The sequence below is a fragment of the Phycodurus eques genome, chromosome 13, assembly GCF_024500275.1.
Source record: "Phycodurus eques isolate BA_2022a chromosome 13, UOR_Pequ_1.1, whole genome shotgun sequence".
NCBI classification, from domain to species: domain Eukaryota; kingdom Metazoa; phylum Chordata; class Actinopteri; order Syngnathiformes; family Syngnathidae; genus Phycodurus; species Phycodurus eques.
In genome coordinates, this window is record NC_084537.1 from 24,047,014 (window position 1) to 24,073,207 (window position 26,194).

At 42.0% G+C, this 26,194-nt stretch overlaps 1 protein-coding gene across 9 annotated transcripts in view; it reads right to left on the reverse strand.

Annotated features, from left to right (window-relative positions):
- kmt2cb (lysine (K)-specific methyltransferase 2Cb) overlaps nt 1-26,194 on the reverse strand; it is a 91,689-nt gene that overhangs the window by 36,472 nt on the left and 29,023 nt on the right. For 8 of the 9 annotated variants that reach the window (XM_061695057.1, XM_061695054.1, XM_061695055.1 and 5 more), the window contains exons 8-21: nt 25,588-25,750; nt 25,318-25,489; nt 24,966-25,080; nt 22,549-22,724; nt 21,616-21,965; nt 13,817-13,876; nt 13,066-13,730; nt 8,097-8,219; nt 3,450-3,566; nt 3,248-3,352; nt 2,933-3,037; nt 1,983-2,164; nt 1,729-1,893; nt 1,550-1,656 (exon numbers count right to left, since the gene is read on the reverse strand). In XM_061695057.1, the coding sequence (XP_061551041.1) occupies nt 1,550-1,656; nt 1,729-1,893; nt 1,983-2,164; nt 2,933-3,037; nt 3,248-3,352; nt 3,450-3,566; nt 8,097-8,219; nt 13,066-13,730; nt 13,817-13,876; nt 21,616-21,965; nt 22,549-22,724; nt 24,966-25,080; nt 25,318-25,489; nt 25,588-25,750 (2,605 nt within the window). The remainder of the gene's footprint in view (nt 1-1,549; nt 1,657-1,728; nt 1,894-1,982; nt 2,165-2,932; nt 3,038-3,247; nt 3,353-3,449; nt 3,567-8,096; nt 8,220-13,065; nt 13,731-13,816; nt 13,877-21,615; nt 21,966-22,548; nt 22,725-24,965; nt 25,081-25,317; nt 25,490-25,587; nt 25,751-26,194) is intronic. The other variant, XM_061695056.1, reaches the window with a different exon arrangement.

A 26,194-nucleotide genomic window follows, 5' to 3' on the forward strand; every position in this document is an offset into this window, starting at 1 on the left:
TTGGATTGCTTGAAGTTGTCGACGCCATGGCGCCATTGAATTAGAATCAGAATCCTCTTTGTCTTTTATATGTCAAAAACATACGTGTGTGTGTGTGTGTAGGTGTGTCTCTGCGTTATGATTTTGCTTTACATTTAATTATTATCTGTATGTGTTGAAAGGACGCGCTTGAAAATGAGCTGATGCAACCCAATGGGCTACCCTTGAAATTTATTATTATTATTTATTGCTCAGTGACTGTTTTTCTCAATGTCTTTATGTCTCAAAAGTATTCTCTGTCAATTGACTGTCTTGTTGTCATACTAGAGCGGCTCCAACTACCGGAGACAAATTCCTTGTGTGTTTTTTGGACATACTTGGCAAAATAAAGTTGATTCTGATTCTGATGAATGACGAACGTATGAGGCTAGCTTCGTTAGCTTTTGCTATCGTCTTGAGGCTAATCAAAATTCGTGCCTGTTTATCCAGTCAGGCAGTGCTGGTCGCGGTTTCTCCTTGCGTCATCAAGACAGGATGTTTCGGTGATAAAAGAATTTCTGACCAACACTGAAATTGCAGTTTTGGGCCATTTTTGGCGGGCGAAAATTTCTTGTCGACTTAGAAATTTGAGCAGGCCAGCGGCGTAGTGGCCTCGGGCCACCATTAATGTCAGACCCTGTCTCTCATAAAGTTCACTCTCTAAACTTTATCCATCCATTTTCTATACCGCTTATACCGTGTGCTGGAGCCTATCCCAGCTGACTTATCTAATTATTCATGGGACATGGACACGATTATTTTTTTGCCTCTAAACACCACCACAATGGATTTAAATAGAAATTAACAAGATGCGCTTTAACTGCAAACTTGCAGCTTTAATTTGAGGGTATTTACATTCAAATCAAGTAAACAGTGTAGGAATTATGTATTTGCCTCCCACTTTTTAGGGGCGCTGGCTAGCTCCATCACATATCCTCAGGCTGCTGAAGTAGGTCTGATGCATACAGTATCTCAAAACCAAATTAGGACTCCCAAACGTATATACTGTTGGAGATTTGTCTTAAACAAATTCATTTCCCAGGTAATATGTCTAAACTTATTTTCCCATCATACAAATGCTAAAATCAAATCTCTTTGGAATTAACTTAAAGGTGATGGGAAATGTAGTTTTCTATGTAAGATCATGACACATTGACAGCAACATGGGCGGTCGAAAGGGTGTGCTTGGAAAACACTCCGGAAATTCAAGAGCGCTGTTGGAATGTGCTAAACACTTGCACTCTCAGAGTAGAGTTAGGGCGTCAGATTGAATTTCGAAACGGACCTTATTTGCGCTGCAGCAACGATGCGCCGCCATCTTGGCCTGCATTAGTGCTACTGCTCACTGCTTTGCTACATTAGTAAATGAGAATAAAAGACTTGCGCATGCCTACGAACAGAACGGGACGCATGTGGACTGAAAACAGTTGAACCGCACCATTTGGACCCTTTTCAAAAACCGTTCCATCTTTTGATTTTGTGAAAAAATGCATAGTATGTCTCCTTTAAAGAAAACAACACCACCTCCTACCTTTAACTGTCTTGAAATTTCGGCACATTGTGCAATCAAAGCAGTTCTCTGCAGCCTTCTCAACATCTTCCTCTGAATGGAGACCCTGACAAGAAGCATGAAACCACCTGTAGACACAACAACAGGTTTATACTCAATTCTGAAAGCAGTCCCTTTTATCGTATTCACAGGCTGCACACCTGTCACATTGTCGGCACTGGACAATGATGGTGCCTTCGCTGTAGATGACGAGGCAGATGGGGCATGTTGAAAGGCTGGCGCAGGGAGCACACTGGGTGTAATTATTCTGCCAGTCACACCTCAGCCCTGGAGTGGTGGCGCCACACTGCGTACAGGACACACACCTGCAGGGGACAAGGAAAACAGAGGTCATTCTTCCCAAGTAAACTTCCTAGAGAACAACGCAGCACAAAAGTTCCACTTCATCACTTGCCATTTGCACTTCCAGCTGTCTTTGGGTACGTTCTGCAATGGGGGGTCAAGGCAGTATGTGTGATAGCTGATGTCACAGTCATCACACAATAGCAAGCGGCCAGGGTCGGTGGCCTGGCCACAGGCCTCGCACACTGTGCACTCTAGACAACGCCAGCCTTTACTGAGCACCACCTTGGTGATCTGAGAATGGAAATAATTAGATATGATTTATCTAAATCAGTGTAACATTTATTCTTTCCATTTTCAACTGACAATCAAAAATAAAATGATGAAATAGTGACTGTTTTTTTTAATCTAACACAAAAAAATGCATTTGTGGTAAATGACTTGCCATTTCAACTTGAAGCTCAGATCAAAAATACAAAATGTAAAAATATCTCTCTCTAGAACACGCCGTATTGCTTCCAGACAGAAAAGAAGTACGTGACTTAAGTGTGGCAGGGTGAATATGTTTCCCACTAACCTTAACCCACCCTAATCCTAAACTTAACCCACTCTAAACCATCTTGGCCCCAACCCTAGCCCTAAACCGAACCATAATAAACTTCTGCGGCTTCATGCATTACGTCTGACATGGAAGTCTGGCTGATCGCATTTATTTTGTTCCATTCTCAAATGTAATAATGAGAAGTAAGTCATTTTTATTGGATTTTTGATTACCAATTGAAAATTAAAACAACAAATGATACATGGATTCATTTCAAGCAGAGTATACCCATAACAATTGGGCCAAATTTAGAGCACTTTCCCTGCCTTGCAATGAAAATCATCAAAGGCCAGATCATGGGATGTCTCGAAAAGATTATCACGAGCGATTATCCAGCGATGTCAGGTGTTAAGAATGACTTTTCCCCCTGATCTGCATGTGTGTACCTCGCTTAACACAATGGTAGATCATATTTACAGACAAATCTAGACTACGTGCAGCGTGATATAGGATAAGCATACCTTTATGCCTACACAAAATGGATGGTAGCACTGGCCACACTGAGCACAAGCCAAAAGACGGCCCTCAGCACCAAGGCCGAAACTCCCACATACCACACACATGTCCTGAAGGAAAGGAAGACGTCATGAGTAGCACATTTCTTTGAAGCAGCTCATGGCAGCATTTTTTCCCTCTACATTTCACCAGTTAAATATATTACTTAGCAGTTAGTTCAATAAGTTGAATACATTGTAAACAGCATTCCTAATCTAATGTGAGGGTAATTTCTCTTCCTCCTACGTATTACAGCAGCTTCATTAAAAACAAGCAAACACCTGCTTGAGTGTGAAACTGTCATTGCTGGAAAATATGACCACTGTGTTGTGCATGGCATTCTCCTCCTCCTCCTTGATTGGGTACGGTGTTTCTGTTGTGGTGATCTATAGGGGGGGAAAAGGCATAATCATTAGGAAATGTTCAATTGTTCCCCTTAACACACACACACACACACACACACACACACACACACACACATACCCCAGGGATGATGCTGGGACACATGCCACTCTTGCCCCTAGCCCTGCCACGTCCGGCTCGACCCGACAAACCAGCCCCTCTTGGCCTCCTTCTTCCTGGGAAGGCTGAGCCCCGACCCTGTGGAGACAAGGTAACAGTAAGAAAACGTGTGCGATCAAAAGTGAGATGTGGCTATTGGACCCCGTGTGGGTACATCAATCACTCTTGATGATCCACCCATCCACTGTCTATTGCTTATCCTGTTCACAGTCACTGCAAGAGCTGGAACCTATTACAGGTGACTTGCCGACAACACCATAGACTGGTTGCCAGTCAATTGGCGGGAAATTGTGAAGCATGCAAGTAGCGCGAATTGATCCCATGCCATCTTCCCACTACAGTCAAAATCAAGGGTGGGGACCTTTTTCCTAGTAATTGAAGGGCCGCACTAAAATGATAAAAAATAGGATGTATTGAATGATAGAGAAAAAATATATATATATATATTGAGGATTTCTGGGTTAAAATGTTTGGGGCTTTTTATTACAGATTTATATGGCTTGATTAAATACTCTTCCAAACTGTATATGACTCACTGTAGGTTCTACACCCTTAATCTAAGTGATGACAGCTCAAATTGCTAATTTACTGAGATACAGCGCAAAAGCAGCTTTTGCTTCCGAGGATGGAAACCATACGTCTTAGAATGGCAAGACGCAGGAACAAAATTGCATAGAATGCTGCAAAGTTTGAGTTTCAAATGAACCTTTAATCCTAAAACGAGGAAGACAAACATTGCTGAACAGAGTGTGGATCTACAAAATGAGGGGAAAATGTGTTCTACGGTGTTTTCTGCACTGACAGAAAATGTCATACAATTGATTGGGACTCTGAACTACTGTTCTAGGAATGCAAATTCTGTTATACTGTACTGTATATCTGGCAGATCAACTCTTAAGTTGGGTAAACACACAGTGACAAAATTGGGATGGATTTGAACATCCCCTCCACCCCCCTTTCGATCAAATTCAGCAACAAGGGGTTATTCAATGTTTCTGAAAGATTATCCTGAGTGTGAATATTCTGTGGTGGAAATTATGTTAAGTGTGAGTTTCCCTACCCAATCTGCTCAGGGCCGACAAAAAAAAAAAAAAAAAAAAAAAAAAAAAAGAAATGTTTTGTGCAAAGGCCCAATAAAAGTGAAATGACCTGGTGCTCATGCTGTTGCCGGACACAAATGGATGAGCAGCTGGTTGTATTTAATGTTTTTATATAATGTGTCACAAGTAATTCACCACAATAAAAATGATAAGGAAAAGAGTTTGTAATTGGAATAGAATTACCAGATTAGCGAAAAGTTACCCTAGATTCCATTTCTTCTACTACAACTCTTTCTTCTTAGTATTTTCAGTCAGTCTTAATGCTGGTGGCACACATGGCATTTTTTTCTCGGTAAATTCTCACATTTTAAAAATCTGTTGTTAAAAATCGATTTATGTACACCGCTTAAATTGTGACTGTCAAACCTTACAATGTAAGACAGAAAAAGCTTTCACCCAACGCTTTGTTCCCTCCCCACTGCAACTTTGCCAGATATACAATACTATATAATGCCGTGCAACCCAGGTTAGTCTCAGCCAAACGGATGACCACCAGGCATCTAACTTCCAAAGACGATTCACGCCAAGCCAAAAGTACAGAAAAAGAACACAAAATAAGTAATAAACAAGGCAGATATTTGGTTGGGAGATGAGACAGGGAACAATGATGGATAACTAAAGGTTACTGCCAAAATCTGTCTGTAAAACTGTTATAAAAATGTCCTATTACTGCACACCAAACCATTGATCTCTGAAAAACTGAAGAGAACTCTTTGTCGATATCCTTCACTTCCACTTAGAAAAGTATTTGCCGATCCATTGGCCAAGGAGCTGCACTCTCACTATGTTGTTTGGAATTAGTGTAGAAAATCATATACTGTAGACTCGACATTCAGGAACACTTCGGGGAATGTGAGTCACCACAGAAAGCTAGGGACCATCTACAAACCCCAATTCCAATGAAGTTGGAATGTTGTGTAAAATGTAAATAAAAACAGAATACAGTGATTTGCAAATCATTTTCAACCTATATTCAATTGAATGCACCACATAGACAAGATGCTTAATGTCCAAACTGATAAACTTCATTGTTTTTGGCAAATCAGTCATTTTGAATTTGATGCCTGCAACACGTTCAAAAAAAGCTCTGACGGGCACTGCTACATCACCTTTCCTTTTAACAACACCCAATAAGCATTTGGGAACTGAGGAGAGTGATTGTTGAAGCTTTGTGGGTGGAATTATTTCCAATTCTTGCTTGATGTACAACTTCAGTTGCTCAACAGTCCGGGGTCTCCATTGTCGCATTTTCCACTTCATAATGCATCTGCACACATTTTCAATGGGAGACAGTTATGGGGCCTCACTTATCAAAAAGTGCGTAGGACTCTTACTAAAAGTGTACATACGCGCAAAAGATGAAAATGGCTTAAGACCAAAATCCTATCAAATCGTGCATACGCACAGAGGCACACTTGCAAGGAATTTGCATTGACAAGTCACAGTTCCACTTAGGAAAAGTATGCAGGATCGCAAAACTAAATCAGCTCATGATTATAACTGAGACTGTATTGTAATGTATTGTGAAGGGTGACTTCTTAGCAAAGGCAACAATTCTGAAAAAATGAAACTTCTTGGAGACAAAAGTTGACATGCTTATTGGTGAGGTGGGGTCGGTAAAGTGGCTTTGGAAGCCCCACAACAAATAAAAGGAACTGCAACGAGGCACTTCTGCAGTGAGTGCAAAAGGGAGGACTGTCGAGGAAAGAAAGAAAAGTATTACTATAACTAAAAGTAGATGCCCCCCCCAAAAATAATTGCACCCATCGCCACGGCAATTTCATTTTGCATGAGATCAATAATGAATCTACTTAATACAGCCCCAAGGGCAATTTAAAGGCATGAGAGTATCACTATAGAAAAAGGACAGACAACAAAAATATATTTCCACAAAGTGCAAAACCAAATCAAAAATTAACATTTGATATTGAAAGTGGACGTGTGAGGGGCATGGCTTCTGTTTGCCACCTCATGCGCCGCTACATTTCCATGTCTCCAGAACATGCGCACACGTGCGGATGGATTGCAGTTTACAGATTACAGTTGTGATAGGTCACATACTACGGGCAGCCGTGGCCCAATGGTTAAGATCATTGCCTGCCACCGTGGGGGACCTAGGTTCAAGACCCCGACTGGACCATCCGCCAACATCCCCCAGACTCACGGCCGTGGTGTCCTTGAGCAAGACACTGATACCCAGAAATGCTCCCCGGGCGCTTCAGCTGCCCCCTGCTCCAGTGTGTTCCATTAACGTGTATGTGTTCACTGTGATGGGTTAACTCCAGAGAACATATTTCGTGTACATGCATGCATGTTCGTGACAATAAAAGATGATTCTTCTTCTTCTACTTTGCGCAGGAACTTGTGTACATTTCTTTTTTTTTCCCATTTTGTGCATACACAGCGTTGGCCCCTGGACTGCCAGGACTGCTGGCAGGTCAGTCTAGTACTCTCACTCTTTTATTACAAAGCCCTGCTGTTGTAACATGCAGAATGTTGCTTGGCATTGTCTTGCTGAAATAAGCAGGGATGGCCCTTGCTTGGATGGCAGCATGTTGCTCCAAAACCTGCATGTACCTTTCAGCATTAATGGTGCCTTCACAGATGTGCAAGTTACCCATGCCATGGGCACGAACACACCCCCATACCATCACATATGCTGGCTTTTGAACTTTGAGAACAATCCTGATGGTCCTTTTCCTCTTTGACCCAGACGACGTCCATGATTTCCAAAAACAATTGTAATCGTGGACTCGTCAGACCACAGCATACTTCAACTTTGTGTAAGTCCATCTTAGATGAGCTCGGGCCCAGAGAAGCTGGCTGGTGGCATTTCTGGGTGTTGTTGAGATATGGCTTTCGCTTTGCCTGGTCTTTTTTAAACTTGCATTTGTAGATGTATCGACAAACTGCGTTAACTGACAATGGTTTTCTGAAGTGGCAATATCCTTTACAGAACGCAGCCCGTTTTTAATGCAGTGCCGCCTGAGGGATCGAAGGTCACAGGCATTCAATGTCGGTTTTTGGCCTTGCTGCCTACGTGCAGAGATTTTTCCAGAGTCTATGAATCTTTTGATAATATTATGAGCGTAGATGGTGAAATCCCTAAAGTCCTTGCAATTGTACATTGAGAAACATTCTTAAACGATTGGACCATTTCTTCACGAAGCTGTTCACAAATTGGTGAAACTTGCCCCACCCTTGCTTGCAAACAACTGAGCCTTTCGGCGATGCTCCTCTTATACCCAATCACGACACTCACCTGTTTCCAGTTAACCTGTTCACCTGTGAAATGTTTAAAAATTGTTTTTGGAACATTCCTCAACTTCACAAGTCTTTTGTTGCCCCGTCCCAGCTTTTTGTAATGTGTTGCAGGCACAATTTAATTGTATTCAATTGAATATAGGTTGAAAAGGATTTGCATTGTATTTAGTTTTTATTTACTTCCGTTTTACACAACATCCCTGCTTCATTGCAGTTGGGGTTTGTAGTAAGCCACAGTAGTTACCACTCTGATGCTCCAGCTGGGGCTGCCAGAGTACTGCCTGGTCTTTGGAACATCCCACCCCTCTGGCTGGTCTGGAGACCAGGACAAGGGGGAGCTCATACTGCTATGGGGACTCCATGCACCCTAAGGCAGGGGAGGGGAGGTGAGAGTGAGAGAGAGAGAGGGAAGGAGGAGGGCGACAAAATGCAGCAACGTAAAAACAAAGCCAGCAAAGAAACAAATGTACAAAGAATGATGTTAGAATGGGATGTGGTAAGTTTTTAATGTAGCCATATGGGAATATTCAATACAGTGGAACACCCCAAAAAGAGGTACATTTTGGACTTCAGCCTATATACCTGTTCCCCCTCCATTTTGTGTCTGTCAGGCATCTTCAAAGGTTATTTTTTTCCGTTTACTGTAATTATGTAGTGCTTAACTTGCATTTACATTTGTATGAAAGTCAGGAATATTAAAATGTTTTCAAGTTCATCGTCGGTTGAGTTTTGTGTGAAGGTTGTAGGTTGGTGACAGTTTGAGCCTGGAACTGATTTATGGGAACATCCATCTATTAATTTTTTATAGCGCCTCATTTGGGCCGCAGGTGAGCTGGAGCCTATCGCAGTTGACTTTGGGCAGGAGGTGCGATTCACACTGGATTGGTCGACAATCACAGGGCACAGAGGCAATTAACCATTCACACCAAGGACGGTTAGGTAAGCTCTGCACAGGACCATATGCCCTTATGGACCACAGTTTTTCAGCTTTGCAATTCACTTTGCATTGACGCTGTTTGTATGTGCATGCCTGTTGCACGCTCAACCACTCACCGTTGTAACTGTATCTGGTTTTAAAATGCGATGGGACGCGGTAAAACATAACACCAGTAGCGCGAGCGAAGGATTCTTAAGGATGGTTCGGTTTTACCGTTGAATACAACGTAGAGGGAGTGAAAAGCATTCCTTGCAGACAGTAATTTTACTGTCTGCAATGAATGCTTGAAACATGTTTCGTACACACACACACACACACACACACACACAAACACGCACAATATGACCAAGCTTCTCTTTCGTTCGTATCCTGATACAATGCTTGCTGGTCACATGACATTTGAGGAACTCGAAAAGATAACACCAGCGAAACAACACGTCTATGAAGAATGCTTTTAAACACACCTACTGTGCCACTTAAAATAAACAAGAAAACAACATGCAGTGGGAGCATTTATTGCTAAATATTTGCAGCCTTTTTCTGTGGTCGAAGCTGTGTGGTTTGGTAACTTAATGAAAACTCACAATCCACGTTATGCTGTGCCCGTGCACATTTCAGCAACTTTTTAATGCCCAACATAAGTGAAACAGCTGGATTAGCCATGGGTCGAATCCACTCACACTTGATCCAACTGTTACACAGCTAGTGTTTTTTATTTATATTTTTGTATGTTTTAAATTGAATGGTCTTCTCTTAGATGGCAGGAAGTATATACAGTAATTAATGTTTGTATGTGCATGCCTGTTGCACGCTCAACCACTAATGTTTCCACTTTTTGTGACATTTTTGTTTGTTGATGTGCCTTGAGATTATTCAATTGTAAAATGTGCGCCTTGGCTCCATAAAGGTTAGAAATCACTGCTCTAGTTAGGTCGTGTAATCTAATCAGTCAGGTCAAACCAACATTACAACATGACAGAAATAATGGGTCCTGAGTGTAATTAAATTACCACCCACACCGAAATTTTAGAGCACGATTCAACAGAACGGCGGCATGTTTACGTACAACCGTTAGTGCTAGCACTAGCTTGCTAGGCTACATAACATTTTTGTTGCCTGCTTGTGAGCCGTATCGTATTAAAAGTACGTGAACATACCTCTAGCAAGCCTTAAAGGAACGTCCTGTCCTGTCCTGAGCACCGGTGACCACCAACCCACGTTTCCCCCCCTTTTATCCTTCTAATACAGTCGGCACGATCCACTTTTGTTGTCGTCGTCACGGTAACTGGGGCATTACGTGTTGTCTGTTCCACACCCTTGACGTTTTTTTTTGTTTTGAATAACTTTATTGGCCGTCAGATATTGCCAGTACTACATCAAAAGACACACGACAAGGCTAAAAATAAACTAGCTTTTGGATTCAAATATACTGTGCACGATGGCTACGCGGAGTAAATGTCTTTTGCGGAGCCGATCAACGGCGAATTATGACAAAGCCGATTAGCATAAAATGCTAATTATCGGCCGATACGATCAGGCCGATAAAGTCTAGTTTCAATCAAGGTTAACATGAAATAAATAATTCTGTACACGACAAATTGCACTACAAAAAGCTGACAAGCAAAACAGATAGTTTGAGAGAGGAAAAAAAAGTAGTTCTCTTATTGCACAAAACACATACCGAAAATGTATTGAATCGTGGCCCCAAAAACTGAGGTACATACTGTACCGTGGCTAAGCTGTACTGTCCAACCCCTAATTCACACCCACATTCTGACCCATTAATAATTTAGTCTTAAATTAACCTAACGTGTGTTTTGGGGAGGAAAAAACACACAAACAATGGGAGAACACCCACAGGAAGGCTGGAGCCGATATTAAAACCGTTAACCTCATAACTGAGGCAGACGTGCTAACCACTAGCCAACCGTGCTGCCCCTTTGGAAACATTTGTTTGTGGAATTACAAAATCCTGGGAGGAGTGTTCAACTTTGGAGGTTCCACTGTATACATCACATATGCAAAGGTTTGAGACGGCAAACTGTTGACGTGAAAAAATGTAAACAGAATAGATTGATGACTTAAGTTAAAGCAAATCTTTTTTTTTCATGCATGTAGTAGACACTTTTTTAGTACAGATGTTAAACAACCTGCAAAGTCAATCAGTGTTAAATGCAGTTCATGCAGCAGGGCACCATGTAAAGGAAGGAATCCCTAAAATGATGCAGTCTTGCACCTTTGTATACAAGGACAAATTCCATTAGAACAGCAGCAAAAACCCTACACCATCTGATTGAAGACCAACAATCTGAGCTGCCCCAAGCCTTGAGTAACAAATCAGTTTGACTTATCTCCTTATAATCTCTTTATAAGAGATGGGAATCCTCTACTGATTAAACCTATCCTCCCCAACATAATTTATGACACACAAGGGTGTGATTCAATTCTAATTGCCATGTGAGATGGTCTGTTAAAATTAAATCCTAATGACTCAAACTGTTAATCACTGAATATAAAAAGTCTACACACCTCTGTTTAAATGCAGGTTTTGTGATATAAAAAATATTTTAAAAACATCTTTGAGAGAAAGCAAAGTTAAAATAATGTGGTTGCACAAGTGCGCACACCCTAATATAACTGGGCATGGGAATGTGTTCAGAATTAAACAATGACATTCAAAGTTGTTACACAGGAGTCAGCACACACGTGCCACAATTTAAGGAACTTCTAATCAACCCCAAAGACACTTTTCAATGGTGAGGAGAAGGGTACGAAATCTTTTTAAAAGGCATTTATTGTACTATGAAACCCAGTGAAGACAGCCATCATCACGTGGTGAAAATATGGTAACATTATCAAGAATTGAATGCCCCTCCAAAATTGATGAAAAGAAGAACTGAAAACTGGTCAGGGAGTCTTCCAAGAGGCCAGCAACACTGATTGAGCTCCAGGCATTTCTGACTAGTTTTGACTCCCAAACGCATGTAGGAAAATGTTATGGACAAATCAAGGCTGAACTTTCTGACCCTAATTCTAAAAGGTATGTTTGGCGCAAACAACACTGCTCATCACTAAAAGAACACCTTACCTACAGTGATGCACGGTGGTGGCAATATCATGCTTTGGGGCTGTTTTTCTTTAACTTGAATTGGGGCCTCAGTCAAGTTGGGGGGGAATTATGAGAAGTTCAAAATACCAGTCTGTATTAGCACAAAATCTTCAGGCTTCTACTAAAAAAGCTGAGGGTGAAGAGAAACTTCATCTTTAAGTATGACAAATAATAATAATAATAATAATAATTAATAATGCCGCATCAAGATGTGGAGCACTGATAAGACTCATATCCCAAAAAACATGAGCTGTAATAAAAAAAGGGGTTGCAAAAATATAAGTTTGAGGTTGTGTGCATTTTTCTAACCAGGATGTTTATTTATTTTTCCTCTTATTATTATTTTTTTTAACCAAGTTGTATAAGATATAGCTCACATAATGGTGGAAGAACATTGTGAAACTATTTTTCATATCATAAAAACCTGGCATTTTAAAAGGGGTTCGTAGACTTTAAAATCCACTGTATTGAAAACAACACAGTCTCAGGCAAACGAATGCGATTGGCTGTCAACCAGTTCAGGGTGTACCCCGCCTCTCGCCCGCAGTTAGCTGGGATAGGCTCCTCCAGCATAACCGACCCTAGTGAGAATAAACGGTATAGAAAATGGATGGATGTAACGGAAAGTAAGCATATGGTGTCGTAAGAAAAACTGAAATGAAAATGAGAATACTGGTTATTCGGGTCGACAAACACTTCATCTTGATGGGCTGAAGTGTTTGTCATGTGCATGTGAAATGAACAGATGATATTGGGAGGTGGTTGGTGAACAGTCTTAGTGAATGTTTTGTCAATTAAACGGGATTCCTATTATAAATAATCACGAGGTCTGCATAAACACTAATACTAGTGACGCAATGATGCACTGATATGCAAACAGATCATGAAAAGTGACTATCATTCTCCAACTGTTTTTGTATATTTCTATTAAAAACTGGACTGAAGACTTTTTAAAATTAGGATCATACAAAACCAACAGAAAATTGAGTCGAAAGAAAAACTAACAACAGGCACCATATTCATCATCATACAGTACAGTCCCGAGGTAACCCTCAAACAGACATAAGATGGAGTAACTACGTTTTCTATACCAATTGATACATTAGCCCAAGATAGGTAAGACGGAGAGATAACATGAAATTACTGGTATGATGTTTAGATTCCAACCTGTTTTACACGTGGCCTCCCCGGAGAAAACTTTCTTTTGGTGATCGCAGGCTTCCCCATTCCGATCTTCGGTGTAAGGGGTATCAGGGTAGTGGCGGGTATTACAATGCTCTGGTCACCAAACGTCTGGGGGGATTCTCTGGTAGTCATCACTCGGGCCACGGGCATGGAATGGGAAGGAGCGGCAACCATCTCTGCCAACTGCTCTACAGTTGTCTTGAGTGTTTTATCCTCCATAGACAGGCTGGGATAAGAAAGATGTGGCATCTCTCGTGTCGTGTCAAGCTCCACTGACGTAGCAGAGGCTGAGGACTGATGGAAACTGCCCTCCACCCTGGCCTTAAGGTCTTTTGGAGTACTTTCTAAAAACGAAGCCATGGCTACATCCATACGCAAAGCCTGGGATAGTGAGACTTCCATTGGTTGGTCCGTGAGAGGTACTGATACAGTACTTAGTTCTTTGGTGGTTGAGATGATGGCCTTAAAATCCTTTGTGCTGGGGGTGACTGTGCCCTGCTCGGGGGAGGTCTCTGTATTTGCTGGCTTGCTTTGTAAAGCGATTTCCTGTGTCGGTTGTGCCTCCATCAGACGTTCTGGGCTCAGAATTACTGAAGCCACAGGACTGTCCGCAGATATGACCTGGGTTCTTGCTGCTGGTTCAATTTCTGAGGGACGAAACATGCAGTTGTTACAACAATTGATTTGCATGCCTAAGCACATCATTCAAAATAATATAAGATTAAAAACAGACCTGGTTTAAATTCTCTGGGTCCGTACACCTCACTCTCAATGTCTGGTCCCAGGGAGACATCTGGGAAAAAATTAAAATAAAAAAAAAATAAAAAAAGTTTGAAAGAGAAATAAGGGCTGTGTGATCAAAGCATGTCCCCGCTGACATGCACTGCAGAGTCAGTGTTGCCAACTTAGCGATTTCGCCAGTATATTTCTCGACTTTTACGACCCCTTTAGTGATTATTTTTCACAAACAGAAAGCAGGAGCAGAAACACTATAACATTGTTGTCACTGTTCGACAATATGCACCAGTAAAGCCATGTATAGTTTAATTTTATGATGTTAAAATTGTTGAGCATTTAAAATGTTAATTCATGAGCATCATGTTTGGACAAAAGGGACATTTTCCCAAGAGGAAGCACTTATTTCACATCATCCGTCAAGGAACAAATATATAATCTATTGTTTCTGTGGAAGTTTATGCAAATTAACGCATTAAAAAATTACTGCTGAGAAAAAAAAGTTTCAAAGCTTGTTTGATATCAGTTGAAAAGCAAATCCCAAACAGGACAAAAAAACAAACAAAACAAAAAACGTAATTTGAACAATTTCATTGTAATTTGCTTTTTCTATAAGTGAAGGGCAAATAAAAAAAAATTAAAAAAATCAATAAAAAAAAAAATTGACTTTTGTGAGGCGGCACAGTGGACGACTGGTAAGCACACCTGCCTCACAGTTCTGAGGACCTGGGTTCAAATCCGGCCTCGTCTCTGTGGAGTTTGCATGTTCTCCCCGTGCCTGCGTGGGTTTTCTCCGGGTACTCCGATTTCCTCCCACATCCCAAAAACATGTGTGAATGGTTGTTTGTTTATATGTGCCCTGCGATTGGCTGGCAACCAGTTTGGGGTGTAGCCCTGGAAAATGGATGGATGGAGACTTTTGTGCAAGGGTGCGAATCTGACTTTATTCTAAAGCCATATCAGTATCTACAAGGAGTAATACATCAATCTACACCAATGGTTGCTTTGGAGCGGTTTCAGTTTTCCAAAGTAATGTGATTTGTACTTTCGAAAAAACATTGGTTTTGCCATTACAAGTAACCATCAGTTTACGACCTTTAAAACTTGACTGTTGGAGTTTACAGCGTTTTTGGCATTTCTTTCACACTGTTTTTGGCTCAGTTTTTCTTGCTAATGACAATGTCTGCCAAGAGAAAATGTATCTATGAAGAGGAGTGAAGAAAAGCCACCAAACTAAATCAGTTTCTATGAAGACTGAGTGATGAAAGCAAACAGACTGCTGCAAAATACAAAGAACAAGAAATTGTAGTAGGAGTAGTAGAAGAAAAACACAAGCAGGGCTACGTGTTAGCTTATCTGGTAACTACTTTATACTGCAGTTGCAAACGCTTCTGCTTGTCATTTTTATTGTGGTGAATGACTTGTGAGACACGTTAGATAATGATTCAACACTACCAGGTGCTCCTCTATTTGTGTCTGGCAACATCATGAGCTCCAGGTTGCTTTCTGATTGGCTATCGTTCAGTTTCATGTCACAATCACCGAGTCCGTGGATCGGCTCAACTCAGTGTTAACTACAGACGGGGATTTATCATCGTAAATATTTTTACATTTGTCCCTATTTTGAACCACTTGAGAGAGAGACGTGTTTGTTATGTTGAGAGGTAGGCGAGATCTTCACTAGTGACGTAGATAAGCACGAGAAATTCGAATGACCTGATTTCAGGTCTCCCGGCAGAAAAACGCCAGGAACTCAGGAATGTGTGGATGATTTTAATTCATATTTCACGTTTACTGAGGCACCATAGAGCTAATATTACATCCCAAATACGAGAAAAACTTGGTTTGATAAACTGTGGAACCTTTACCACAGCCCACACAAGATAATATCCATCCATTCATCCATTTTCTACCGCTTATCCGGGTCGGGTCGCAGTAGCTTTAGCAGGGACGCCCAGACTTCCCTCTCCCCAGCCACTTCATCCAGCTCTTCCAGGGGGATCCCGAGGCTTTCCCAGGCCAGCCGAAGGACGTAGTCTCTCCAGCGTGTCCTGGGTCGTCCCCGGGGTCTCCTCCCGGTGGGACGTGCCCGGAACACCTCACCGGGGAGGCGTCCGGGAGGCATCCGAATCAGATGCCCCAGCCACCTCCTCTGGCTCCTCTCAATGCGGAGGAGCAGCGGCTCTACTCTGAGATCCTCCCGGATGACCGAGCTTCTCACACTCTCTCTAAGGGAGAGCCCGGACACCCTGCGGAGGAAACTAATTTCGGCCGCTCGTATCCGGGATCGCGTTCTTTCGGTCACGACCCACAGCTCGTGACCATAGGTGAGGGTAGGAACGAAGATCGACCGGTAAATTGAGAGCTTCGCCTTTCGGCTTAGCTCCTTCTTTACCACAACGGACCGATACAAAGTCTGCATCACTGCAGATGCTGCACCGATCCGCCTGTCGATCTCCCGTTCCATTGTTCCCTCACTCGTGAACAAGACCCCAAGATACTTGAACTCCTCCACTTGGGGCAGGATCTCGTCCCCGACCTGGAGAGGGCATGCCACCCTTTTCCGACTGAGGACCATGGTCTCTGATGTGGAGGTGCTGATTCTCATCCCAGCCGCTTCACACTCGGCTGCGAACTGCTCCAGTGAGAGTTGGAGCTCACGGCTTGATGAAGCCAACAGAACCACATCATCAGCAAAAAGCAGAGATGCAATACTGAGGCCACCAAACCGGACCCCCTCTACGCCTTGGCTGCGCCTAGAAATTCTGTCCATAAAAGTTATGAGCAGAATCGGCGACAAAGGGCAGCCTTGGCGGAGTCCAACCCTCACCGGGAACGAGTCCGACTTACTGCCGGATATGCGGACCAAACACACACACACGTACAGGGACCGAACAGCCCGTATCAGGGGGTTCGGTACCCCATACTCCCGAAGCACCCTCCACAGGACTCCCCGAGGGACACGGTCGAACGCCTTCTCCAAGTCCACAAAACACATGTAGACTGGTTGGGCGAACTCCCATGCACCCTCGAGGACCCTGCCGAGGGTGTAGAGCTGGTCCACTGTTCCACAGCCAGGACGAAAACCACACTGCTCCTCCTGAATCTGAGATTCGACTTCCCGACGGACCCTCCTCTCCAGCACCCCTGAATAGACCTTACCAGGGAGGCTTAGCAGTGTGATCCCCCTGTAGTTAGAACACACACCGTGTTCTAACTACAGGGGGATCCCCCCCCACGCGATGTTGCAGAGGCGTGTCAACCAGGACAGCCCCACAACATCCAGAGCCTTTAGGAACTCCGGGCGAAACTCATCCACCCCCGGGGCCCTGCCACCGAGGAGCTTTTTAACTACCTCGGTGACCTCAAACCCAGAGATAGGAGAGCCCGTCTCAGAGAACCCACACTCTGCTTCCTCATAGGAAGGCGTGTTGGTGGAATTGAGGAGGTCTTCAAAGTATTCTCCCTACCGACTCACAACGTCCCGAGTCGAGGTCAGCAGCGCCCCATCCCCACTATACACAGTGTTGGTGGTGCACCGCTTTCCTCTCCTGAGACGTCGGATGGTGGACCAGAATTTCCTCGAAGCCGTCCGGAAGTCTTTCTCCATGGCCTCACCGAACTCCTCCCATACCCAAGTTTTTGCTTCAGCGACAGCAACAAGATAATATTTCAGAGAAATTTGAGAATCTGCCCTTTCCTAACTTTCACCGCAAGGAAGGGAAAATGCTCAAATTTGGCCCGACTTTCAGTATATGTATAGTTAAGTTGTAGGAGTCGTGTTCTAAAAACCTACACACTGTTATACGACGTCAGACGAAAAATCAAGGCAAAGTCGGAATAAACAAGAGGAGAAAGAAACTTCATCAAATCCAGGCAGAGTGTGAAGTGTTTCCAATTTTATTTCCTGTATTTAGTCCTTAAGTGTTAGTCTTTAATTGATGGGCTCCGTATCAAAGATATCAACACCAGCCTGGCATGAATAGAAGTAGTCAAGCCTGGCTTTCAGGCAAATCCCATTGAAAGAAATACACTGCCAGACAGCCACTGACAGTACACACAGTCTAGTCTTACGGGGCCACCCACCATTTCTAGCCACAAGTTCCCATGTCACAATGATCCTGACACCCACATGCATGCACCTGCGACGCATCTCTGCCAAGGAAGGGAGTAACCATGACAACCAACATCCCAGGGTCTGTTGCTCTGGACTTGTGACTGTGCAGCTTGCAGGTGCTCATCCGGTGCCCATGCCAGAAAGTCACTTAGGAGATGGCCCTCCAAGTCTCTTTAGTGTTCAGCTATTGACCGAGCTGAACACACATCCTCATTCATATTAATGCCCCACTACTCCCTTTCCTACATCTCCTACAGTGAATGAGGTGATGTTTAGATAAATACACTGCTTTGATTAAAGCAGCAAACCCTTGCTTAAACTTCCAGTCAAGATACTGCATAACTTCATATACTGGGCTGTTTAAGGGTCAATTATAGGAAGTCCTTTATTTGTACAGACACAAACAAAGAAATGCTTGGTTAAAATAATATACATCAAAATTTATGACAAGTGAAACTGGACTTCAAAGTAAAATATGTATTCTGATAAAGACTAGTACAAAGAAGGGCAGTAAAAGGGCAAGGATCCGTGCAGACTGGGCAGAACTAATAGGGTGTGAAGCTCTCCGGAAAAATCAACATGGACACACACAACATATGAGTGAGCATATGTTCTACAGAATTGTGAGTTGTAGGTAAATATGCCATCTCCACATAGCGTTGTAAATACTGCGCAGGGAGCTTATTTACATTAACAGTAAGAGGCCACATTTGAATTCAACTGAGAGACTGCTGTAGTGATTCATTCAACAATAGCACCTATGACTTGAGGTAATTAAGGTTTGTACGTTTTTCTTGGACAAAAAAAGGAGACGTCAATTTGAGGGAGGCCTGGCAAGTGGGGAACTAATAGTGGAAAAGGCATCTATGATATGCCCCGTGTCATGTCACTAGATTTTAAGTATCGGCCCATACAGAGTCCAATCCAGCTAGAATCTTTTGACGTAGAAAAAAAAAAAACGTCGGTGGTGTGGGACAGACAACACCTCTGAGACAGACAACACGTAACGCCCAGATCAGACTACTGCAATACCAGCTTGTATTCCGATACTACCGCATCCCGTTTTTTCCGATCATTGGGCTTTATCTCGTCAACTCAAATGCGACCTGATACACTCGTTTTCGTGGCGACGACAACAAGAGTGGATCGCGCCGACTGCATTATAAGGACAAAAGGGGGGAAAACGTGTGTTGGTGGTCACCGGTTGTCAGGACAGGAGAGGACGTTCGTTTAAGGCTTGCTTGTGGCATGCTCACGTACTTTTAATACGATACGGCTCGCAAGCAGGCAAGAAAACGTTATGCCTAGCACAAGTGCTAGTACTAGTGCAAGTGCTAGCACTAACGGTTGCACGTAAACATGCCGCCGTTCTGTCGAATCACGCTCTAACGTTTTGATGTGGGTGAAGTAATTTAATTACAATAATTTAATTACAGTAAATTAGCACCGATTATTTCTGTCATCAGAATCAGCGTTATCTTTATTTTGCCAAGTATGTCCAAAAAAAACAAGGAATTTGTCTCCGGTAGTTGGAGCTGCTCTACTACAATAACAGACAGTTAACTGACAGAGAATACTTTTGAGACAAAGACATTGAAAAAAACAGTTGCTGAGCAATAAAATCTGGTAATGCCGGTATAATTGTTTTGTTTTTTTTTACAATTGTGCAAAAGATACACTAATCTAGCAATTAGAGCAGTTTGAATGACTAATATAGCAATAGTGCGGTGCAATGACCATTGTGCAAAGGGCGCCGAGACTTCTAGGAATGTACACAGTTTAAAGTGACTAGTAGACATGTTGTAATGTTGGTTTGACCTGAATGATTAGAATACACGATCTGAGTAGAGCAGTGATTTCCAATCTTTATGGAACCAAGGAACATATTTTACAATTGAAAAATCTCATAGTACACCAACAAACAAAAATGTCACAAAAAGTGGATACATTAATTACTTTATGTACTTCCTGCCATCTAATAGAAGACCATTCATTGGTTCAGTCTGCCACTATGCCTCACCGGCATAAATAGATGAACAAAAGATACATTCTTTATTGTAAATATAATTTTTGGAGCAATTAAGTACACAAGTATATACAGTAAATGAACAGGTAATTTAAATAGACACATTGCTCCATCTTGTGATCGGATCGGTGATCGTTTTTTTTTTTTTTTTTTTTTAAAACACGCTGATCGGTGATCAAAAAATCCTGATCGTTTAAAGCCTATTGGACAGCAGGACGAATGCTGATTGGTTGTTTACTATCCAATCACATTTCACAGCAATATATACGACCATAGTAAACAACCTCTAAGAAGCCTTGAGTAGTAGTAAATTTCAACAAATCAGAATTTGCCTTGCTATCTGACTCCTGCCACACACATCAACCAACACAAGACCATCCCAAAATCAGTTCAGTGGCTAATTTAACATGCTAAAAATTGCTAATCAATTACACAGTCATTGATTAAAAATGGAAAATACAGTGCCAGTCACCGGCGTTAGCGGCAAGAAGCTACCTGCTCTGCAGGCAGCCAGACAGCTATTTGCTCACGGCTGGCAGGTGAGCAGGTGATGACCACAGAGATGTTCCATATGGAGCAGGGTGAACAACGAGCGTGAGCAGTAATGAATGAGCCACCAATCCTCCAGGACAGGTTTGCAGACAGATATCAGAGCAATCATACTTAGGGCATTTAATCGATCGCTGGACTGTTCTGGTTGTCTTAGAAGCTGTTTCGCCTCTCATCCGAGCAGGCTTCATCAGTCCATACAACAAGACTTAGTCAGGACCCACTAGGCTCAATTGGTGTGGAAAAATTCAGCTATTTATGCTCCAAGTTGGAGGCACGCCCCAAACAGCCATCTTATTATTCCAATTCTCCTCTCCGGTGGAGTCTAGACAGTGTGGGCTGTGCAGCGCCAACTAAATCCCCAGCACACCAATCTATTTTTCTGATGCCACTCGTTACTCTCAGACAACCAAATACTGTACATGTCAAACTAGAGTAGTGCCGCACACAATACGATGCCAAGACATTGCAGTTCCTCTTTGATACAATGGAATTAAGCTTTACACGTGAGAGGACTTAAAGTTTGGCTGAAGCTGAACTGAAATGCTGCACAATGAGTTAGAAATGGAGGAAACGTAGAATATCATACAGAACTGTAGGACAGATAAATTTGGAAAGAAAAAAAAATCTCCAATTTGGGAATTTTCTCATGGAAATTGTACACTTCTTAAAAAAGCATATTTTTTAAAATATTGACAATTTAAGTTTTTAATCAGTTGAGAAATAATGAAATTTTCAACCTTTCCATTACTTTGAACAGTTTTGTCTCCTGTGGAAAATGTGGTATTATGAAAAATGTGTGAATTCTGGGAAGATGAAAAATTATTCCCAGGATGTCCTGAATGGGCTGAATATTTAGATAATGTTGGAAAGGTTTAAACTGCTCGAGAAATGTGGAAGTACATTTGGCGGAATAATAAATACATTTTGGTGTAAAATAGTTGTGTAAATGCTCTTAAGCATTCACAAAATAACATTGAAAACCACACGATGAATATAATTTGTGATCGTCATGTCACAAATAAATATGGATAACATTATGAAGAAGAGATTGTGAATCTCATTAAATCTGGCGAAACCAAACTTTATGGGAACAAGGACTCACCAGGCTCTTGGACAGACATGGCTGGCTTCTCGTCCAGGACGGAATCCTCAACAGCTTGTGGATCCGAGGGCAATGGCGCAGCGAGTAATTCCGGTTTGGGGTCGTGCATTTCAGGAAGCTGCCGAATGCCAGGTTCAAGGTCCATGTGCTTTTTAGCCAGCTGTGAGCCAGTCTCAGAGTCTGTGTGCATTGAGGTTGGATGAGGGCAAAGCTCTGGGCCAGTGTCCATATCCTCTGCTTGGAGCGCCCGCACTGCAGTGGGAGACCTGCAGTTGGAGCAAACGAAGTCCTCTCTGGAGTGGGTTTCTGCTTGGCCTGTGTTCTGACGCTCACACTCAAGGTGAAGCCATCTGAAAAGAGTGCAGAGCCATTGGTTAACAGGGCTTTCTGGGTAATCCTGTTAATATGACAAAGAGATAATACTAAAACTAAATAAATACCATCATGACTGAAAGAGTGGTACTTCAAAGGTCATCAAATTTGAAGTTCTTTTTTAATTCAAGATCCCTGGTGCAAGCAATGCACGTCACTTTGAACGACGGAAACTGCTACGAAATAAATATATAGATTTTTTTTAATTTAAAAAAATAAAATCTAGATTTTGAAGCCTAACCCAAAAACTCAAACTGATCGATTAAACTGATTAATCGCAAAGCCCTACAACTCTCCTGATTCGATATAATTTCAGCAAGCATGAAATTATTATTATTACTAATAGTTTTCAATTAATATGATAATCCCTAGTGAGGATAAGCGGTACAGAAATTGGATGGATGGATTAGTTGTCGATTAATTGTGGCACCTCTACAGCAATTTTGATACTAGCATGAATTATGCCAAATAAAACTGATCTTAAAGAGAAATCAGAGCTCAGTAGTGTCACAGAACAGATTGAGATCGACAAAAAACAAAACAAAAAAAACTTCAACTTACCTCTTACAAGTATGGCAGAGGAGTAAGTCTTTGTGATGCTCAGGGTCTAAGATGCAGGCACACATAGGGCAGCTCAGAGCGGGATCCTGGTTTTGGACACAATTCTCACACAGCAAGCTGGTGTGGTGCCACAAGCCGCTGGTTCGGGTTCCACACTGGATGCATACCCTGCAGTTCTACCGAGAAACATTTTGACATTTTTTTTTTGCATTGTGGGATGCAAATTTCTCCATTGTGGGACTAATAAAGGTTATCTAATCTTATTTAAACTTATGTTTTAATGGTCATGCTTTGTTAATCAGGCTGTATTTACACAGCATGGTCCAAGTGACATGATTTTTCACTCCAAAGTTAGGTGGCACAATTTGATGAGTCTCATGGCAGCAGAAAAAGAATCAAATCTCTCAAGATCACAATCAGGCCTCTTCCAAATGTGGTTCCAAATCTGATACAGTGCTGTAAAAAAGTATTGGCCCCCCATCTCAAATTCTTGTATTTTTGCAGTTTCCCCACTTTAATGTTAAAGATCATCAAAAAAATGTAAATATCAGAAAAATATAACCCAAGTTAACTTAAAGAGCTTTTTTAAAATGGTGATTTCATTTATTCAGGGAAAAAAAAAAAAAAAAAAGTTACCTGGACCTGTGTGAAAAAGTAATTACCCCCCTTGATAAATCATGATTTCATTGTGGCTAATCACAATTTTTGATTAATTTTCAATGATCACATCAATGCCTGATTACCTCCAGACCTGTTCAATCAAGAAATCACTTGAACAGACTCTGTCCCAACGTACAAAAGATCTAAAAAAAGCTGCAACAAAATGGAACAATCCAAAGAAATTCCAGAAGTCGACAAATAAAGTAATTGACTACCAGTCTAAAAAGGGTTACAAGAGCCATTTCTAAAGCTTTAGGATTCCAGCAAACCATAGGGAGAGTCATTCTCCACACATGGAGAAAACATGGAACGGTGGTGAACCTTACCAGGAGTGGCCGGCCTTCAAAGATTACCCCAAGAGAACAGCAATGACTCATCCAGGAGCTACAAAGGAACTCAGGACTTCTAAAGAACTATAGGCCTCCCTTGCCTCAGTTAAGCTCAGAGTTCATCGACAACAATAAGGAAGAGACTGGGCAAAAATGGCATCCATGGCAGAGTTCCAAGGTGAAAACCACTGCTGACCAAAAAGAACAAAGGCTTGTGTTTTGTGTAATAAAAAAAAAAAAAAAAAAAAAAAAAAAAACATTGAATGAAGACTTTTGGGAGAATATTATGTGGACTGATGAGGTGAAAGTTGAGCTTTCTGGAAGGCGTTTGTCCTGTTACATCTGGCGTAAATGTAGCAGAGCATTTTAAAAAAAGATCATTATACCAATAGTCAAACATGATGGTGGTAGTGTGATGGTCTTGAGCTGCTTTTCTCCTTCAGGACCTGGAGAACTTGCTGTGATTTGATGGAACTATGAATTCTGCTCTTAAACAGAAAATCCTGAAGGAAAATGTTCAGCCATCAGTTTGTGACCTCAAGCTGAAGCGCACTTGGGTTCTGCAACAGGGTAATGATCCAAAACAGAGCAAGTCAACTTCTGAATCGCTTAATAAATAAATAAATAATGAAAAGTTTTGGAGTGGCCTAGTCAAAGTCCAGACTTCAATCCGATTGAAATGCAGTGGCATGACCTCAAAAAGACAGTCCATGCTCGAAAAACCCTCAATTTTTGCTGAATTTAATTCTGCAAGGAAGAGTGGGCCAAAATATCTCCACAGAGATGTGAAAGGCTCATGGCCAGTTATAGAAAACACTTGATTTCAGATGTTGCTGCTGAGGACAGCCCAGTCAGGTATTAGGTTAGGGGGTAACTTTGAATAGTTTTTCAAAACAGCGTTTTAAGTTAATTTGGGTTACATTTGTCTGATATTTAAATTTGTTCGATGATCTTAAACAAAGTGAGGAAACTATACAAAAATAATTTGACAAAAGGGTCGATACTTTTTCATGGCACTGTACAGATCTCCACAAACAACACAAATAAACAAAACAATACTGGCTATATATATTAGCGGTGTGTTTATTACCAAAAAGAAAATAATTGCAGATGGCAGTCAGTGGCGTAATGGGGAGGTTTACCCTCTTTTTTTTTTGCAAGAGATTCCACAGTATATAGTGGCATCTCCAACGCTTTATTCTATAATAAAGCTTAACTGTGCCGTACACTACAAATAATTATCTTTATTTTCATCATGCAATTTCGGCGCATGCGGTTTGTTTCAGGTATTTCACAACTGTAAGCAAAGTCATTTAAGATAAAAGTGTCCCTTGAAATGAACGTGGGGATTAAATCGGAATTGGAACACTTGGACCTGCAGTGTGCATCCAGCCTAAGACAGTAGGCACAGAATGAGGTTTCTCCTACCTTACATCTCCACCCATTGGTGGGAAGAGTGTCCATGGCAGGTTGCAGACAGAATGTATGGTAGCCTTTGTCACACATGTCACATACCAGCATTTTAGTGTCCTCTCCTGGGTTCCTGCAAAACATGGTTGAATAATATGAAAGATGACACACCGTCTACGAAAACTCATTTAAGTTGTTCCTGTTTTGATTATCAGTAATACCATCAATGACAAGTTTTTGAGAAATCATTTTCGGTTGTACAGAATTGACATAACCTTCAATGGTTAACTAAAGAGTAACCATTTAAGAGGAGAAAAACATTTGGACTATTCATGTTCTTATTTTATTTTTTTGTGGCAAGGTGACTCACTTGCATGTCTGGCAGACTTTGCACTCAGGACACTGCCACCCAGCCCTCCTAAGAGGGGTCACAGCCATGTCCAGGCAGATGCCATGATAATGCTGTCCACAACTGGTGCAGAAGAGTTGGTCCAGTAGATCCCCTGGGCTGTCGCATAGCGCGCAATTTGCACCGTCAACAACTGTGGATAGGAACATGAAAGCATTACATTACACAGAATAACCTAGACCATAGTACAATTTTTTTAGTAAACAGTGTATCCAATTAAACACGACTTACATTTATGCATGGCCAAATCAATGTGTTCTGAGCAGAGGAGTGACAGCCTCCTGATATCCTGAAAGGCCCCTGCTGCCCCCGCACAGGGGTAATGGTAGAGTTGAATACATCCCTCTGCACAGCACTTAATGGATGCTCCAAGGCGCTTACAGTATGCACAGTGCTGCAGGGAGAGAGACATTTGGGGGGGTGGAATGTCTTTTTTCTGTTGAACAGTCAAATCTGGCATTTTCTGGATTTACTTCTTAACTGTCTGTTCATCAACCTGATTTTCAAGTCAAAATCAAGACCCTTGTTAACAACACTCCAAGAAAAACCTTTGACAAGGACTTTTTCTCTCTCTTTCTGTGCTATGAGTCCGCTTGAATCACTCCGGAGTTCAAGTGGAAGATTTGCTGGCAGACTACACAACCAATAGGTGACAAACACAAACACAGCAAACTGTGCCTTTGCGCTAATGCTACGCAGCTAAGCTGCCGTGAGAGCTCAGCCCCAGTTGAGTGGAGTGACCTTTTCCATTTCACAGTTGACAGAGCCACAGTGCCGAGCTGACCTTTACCAGCCAGACTGATCCTTCAGCTTTACTGTGTCTCAGTGAGGAAGGCAG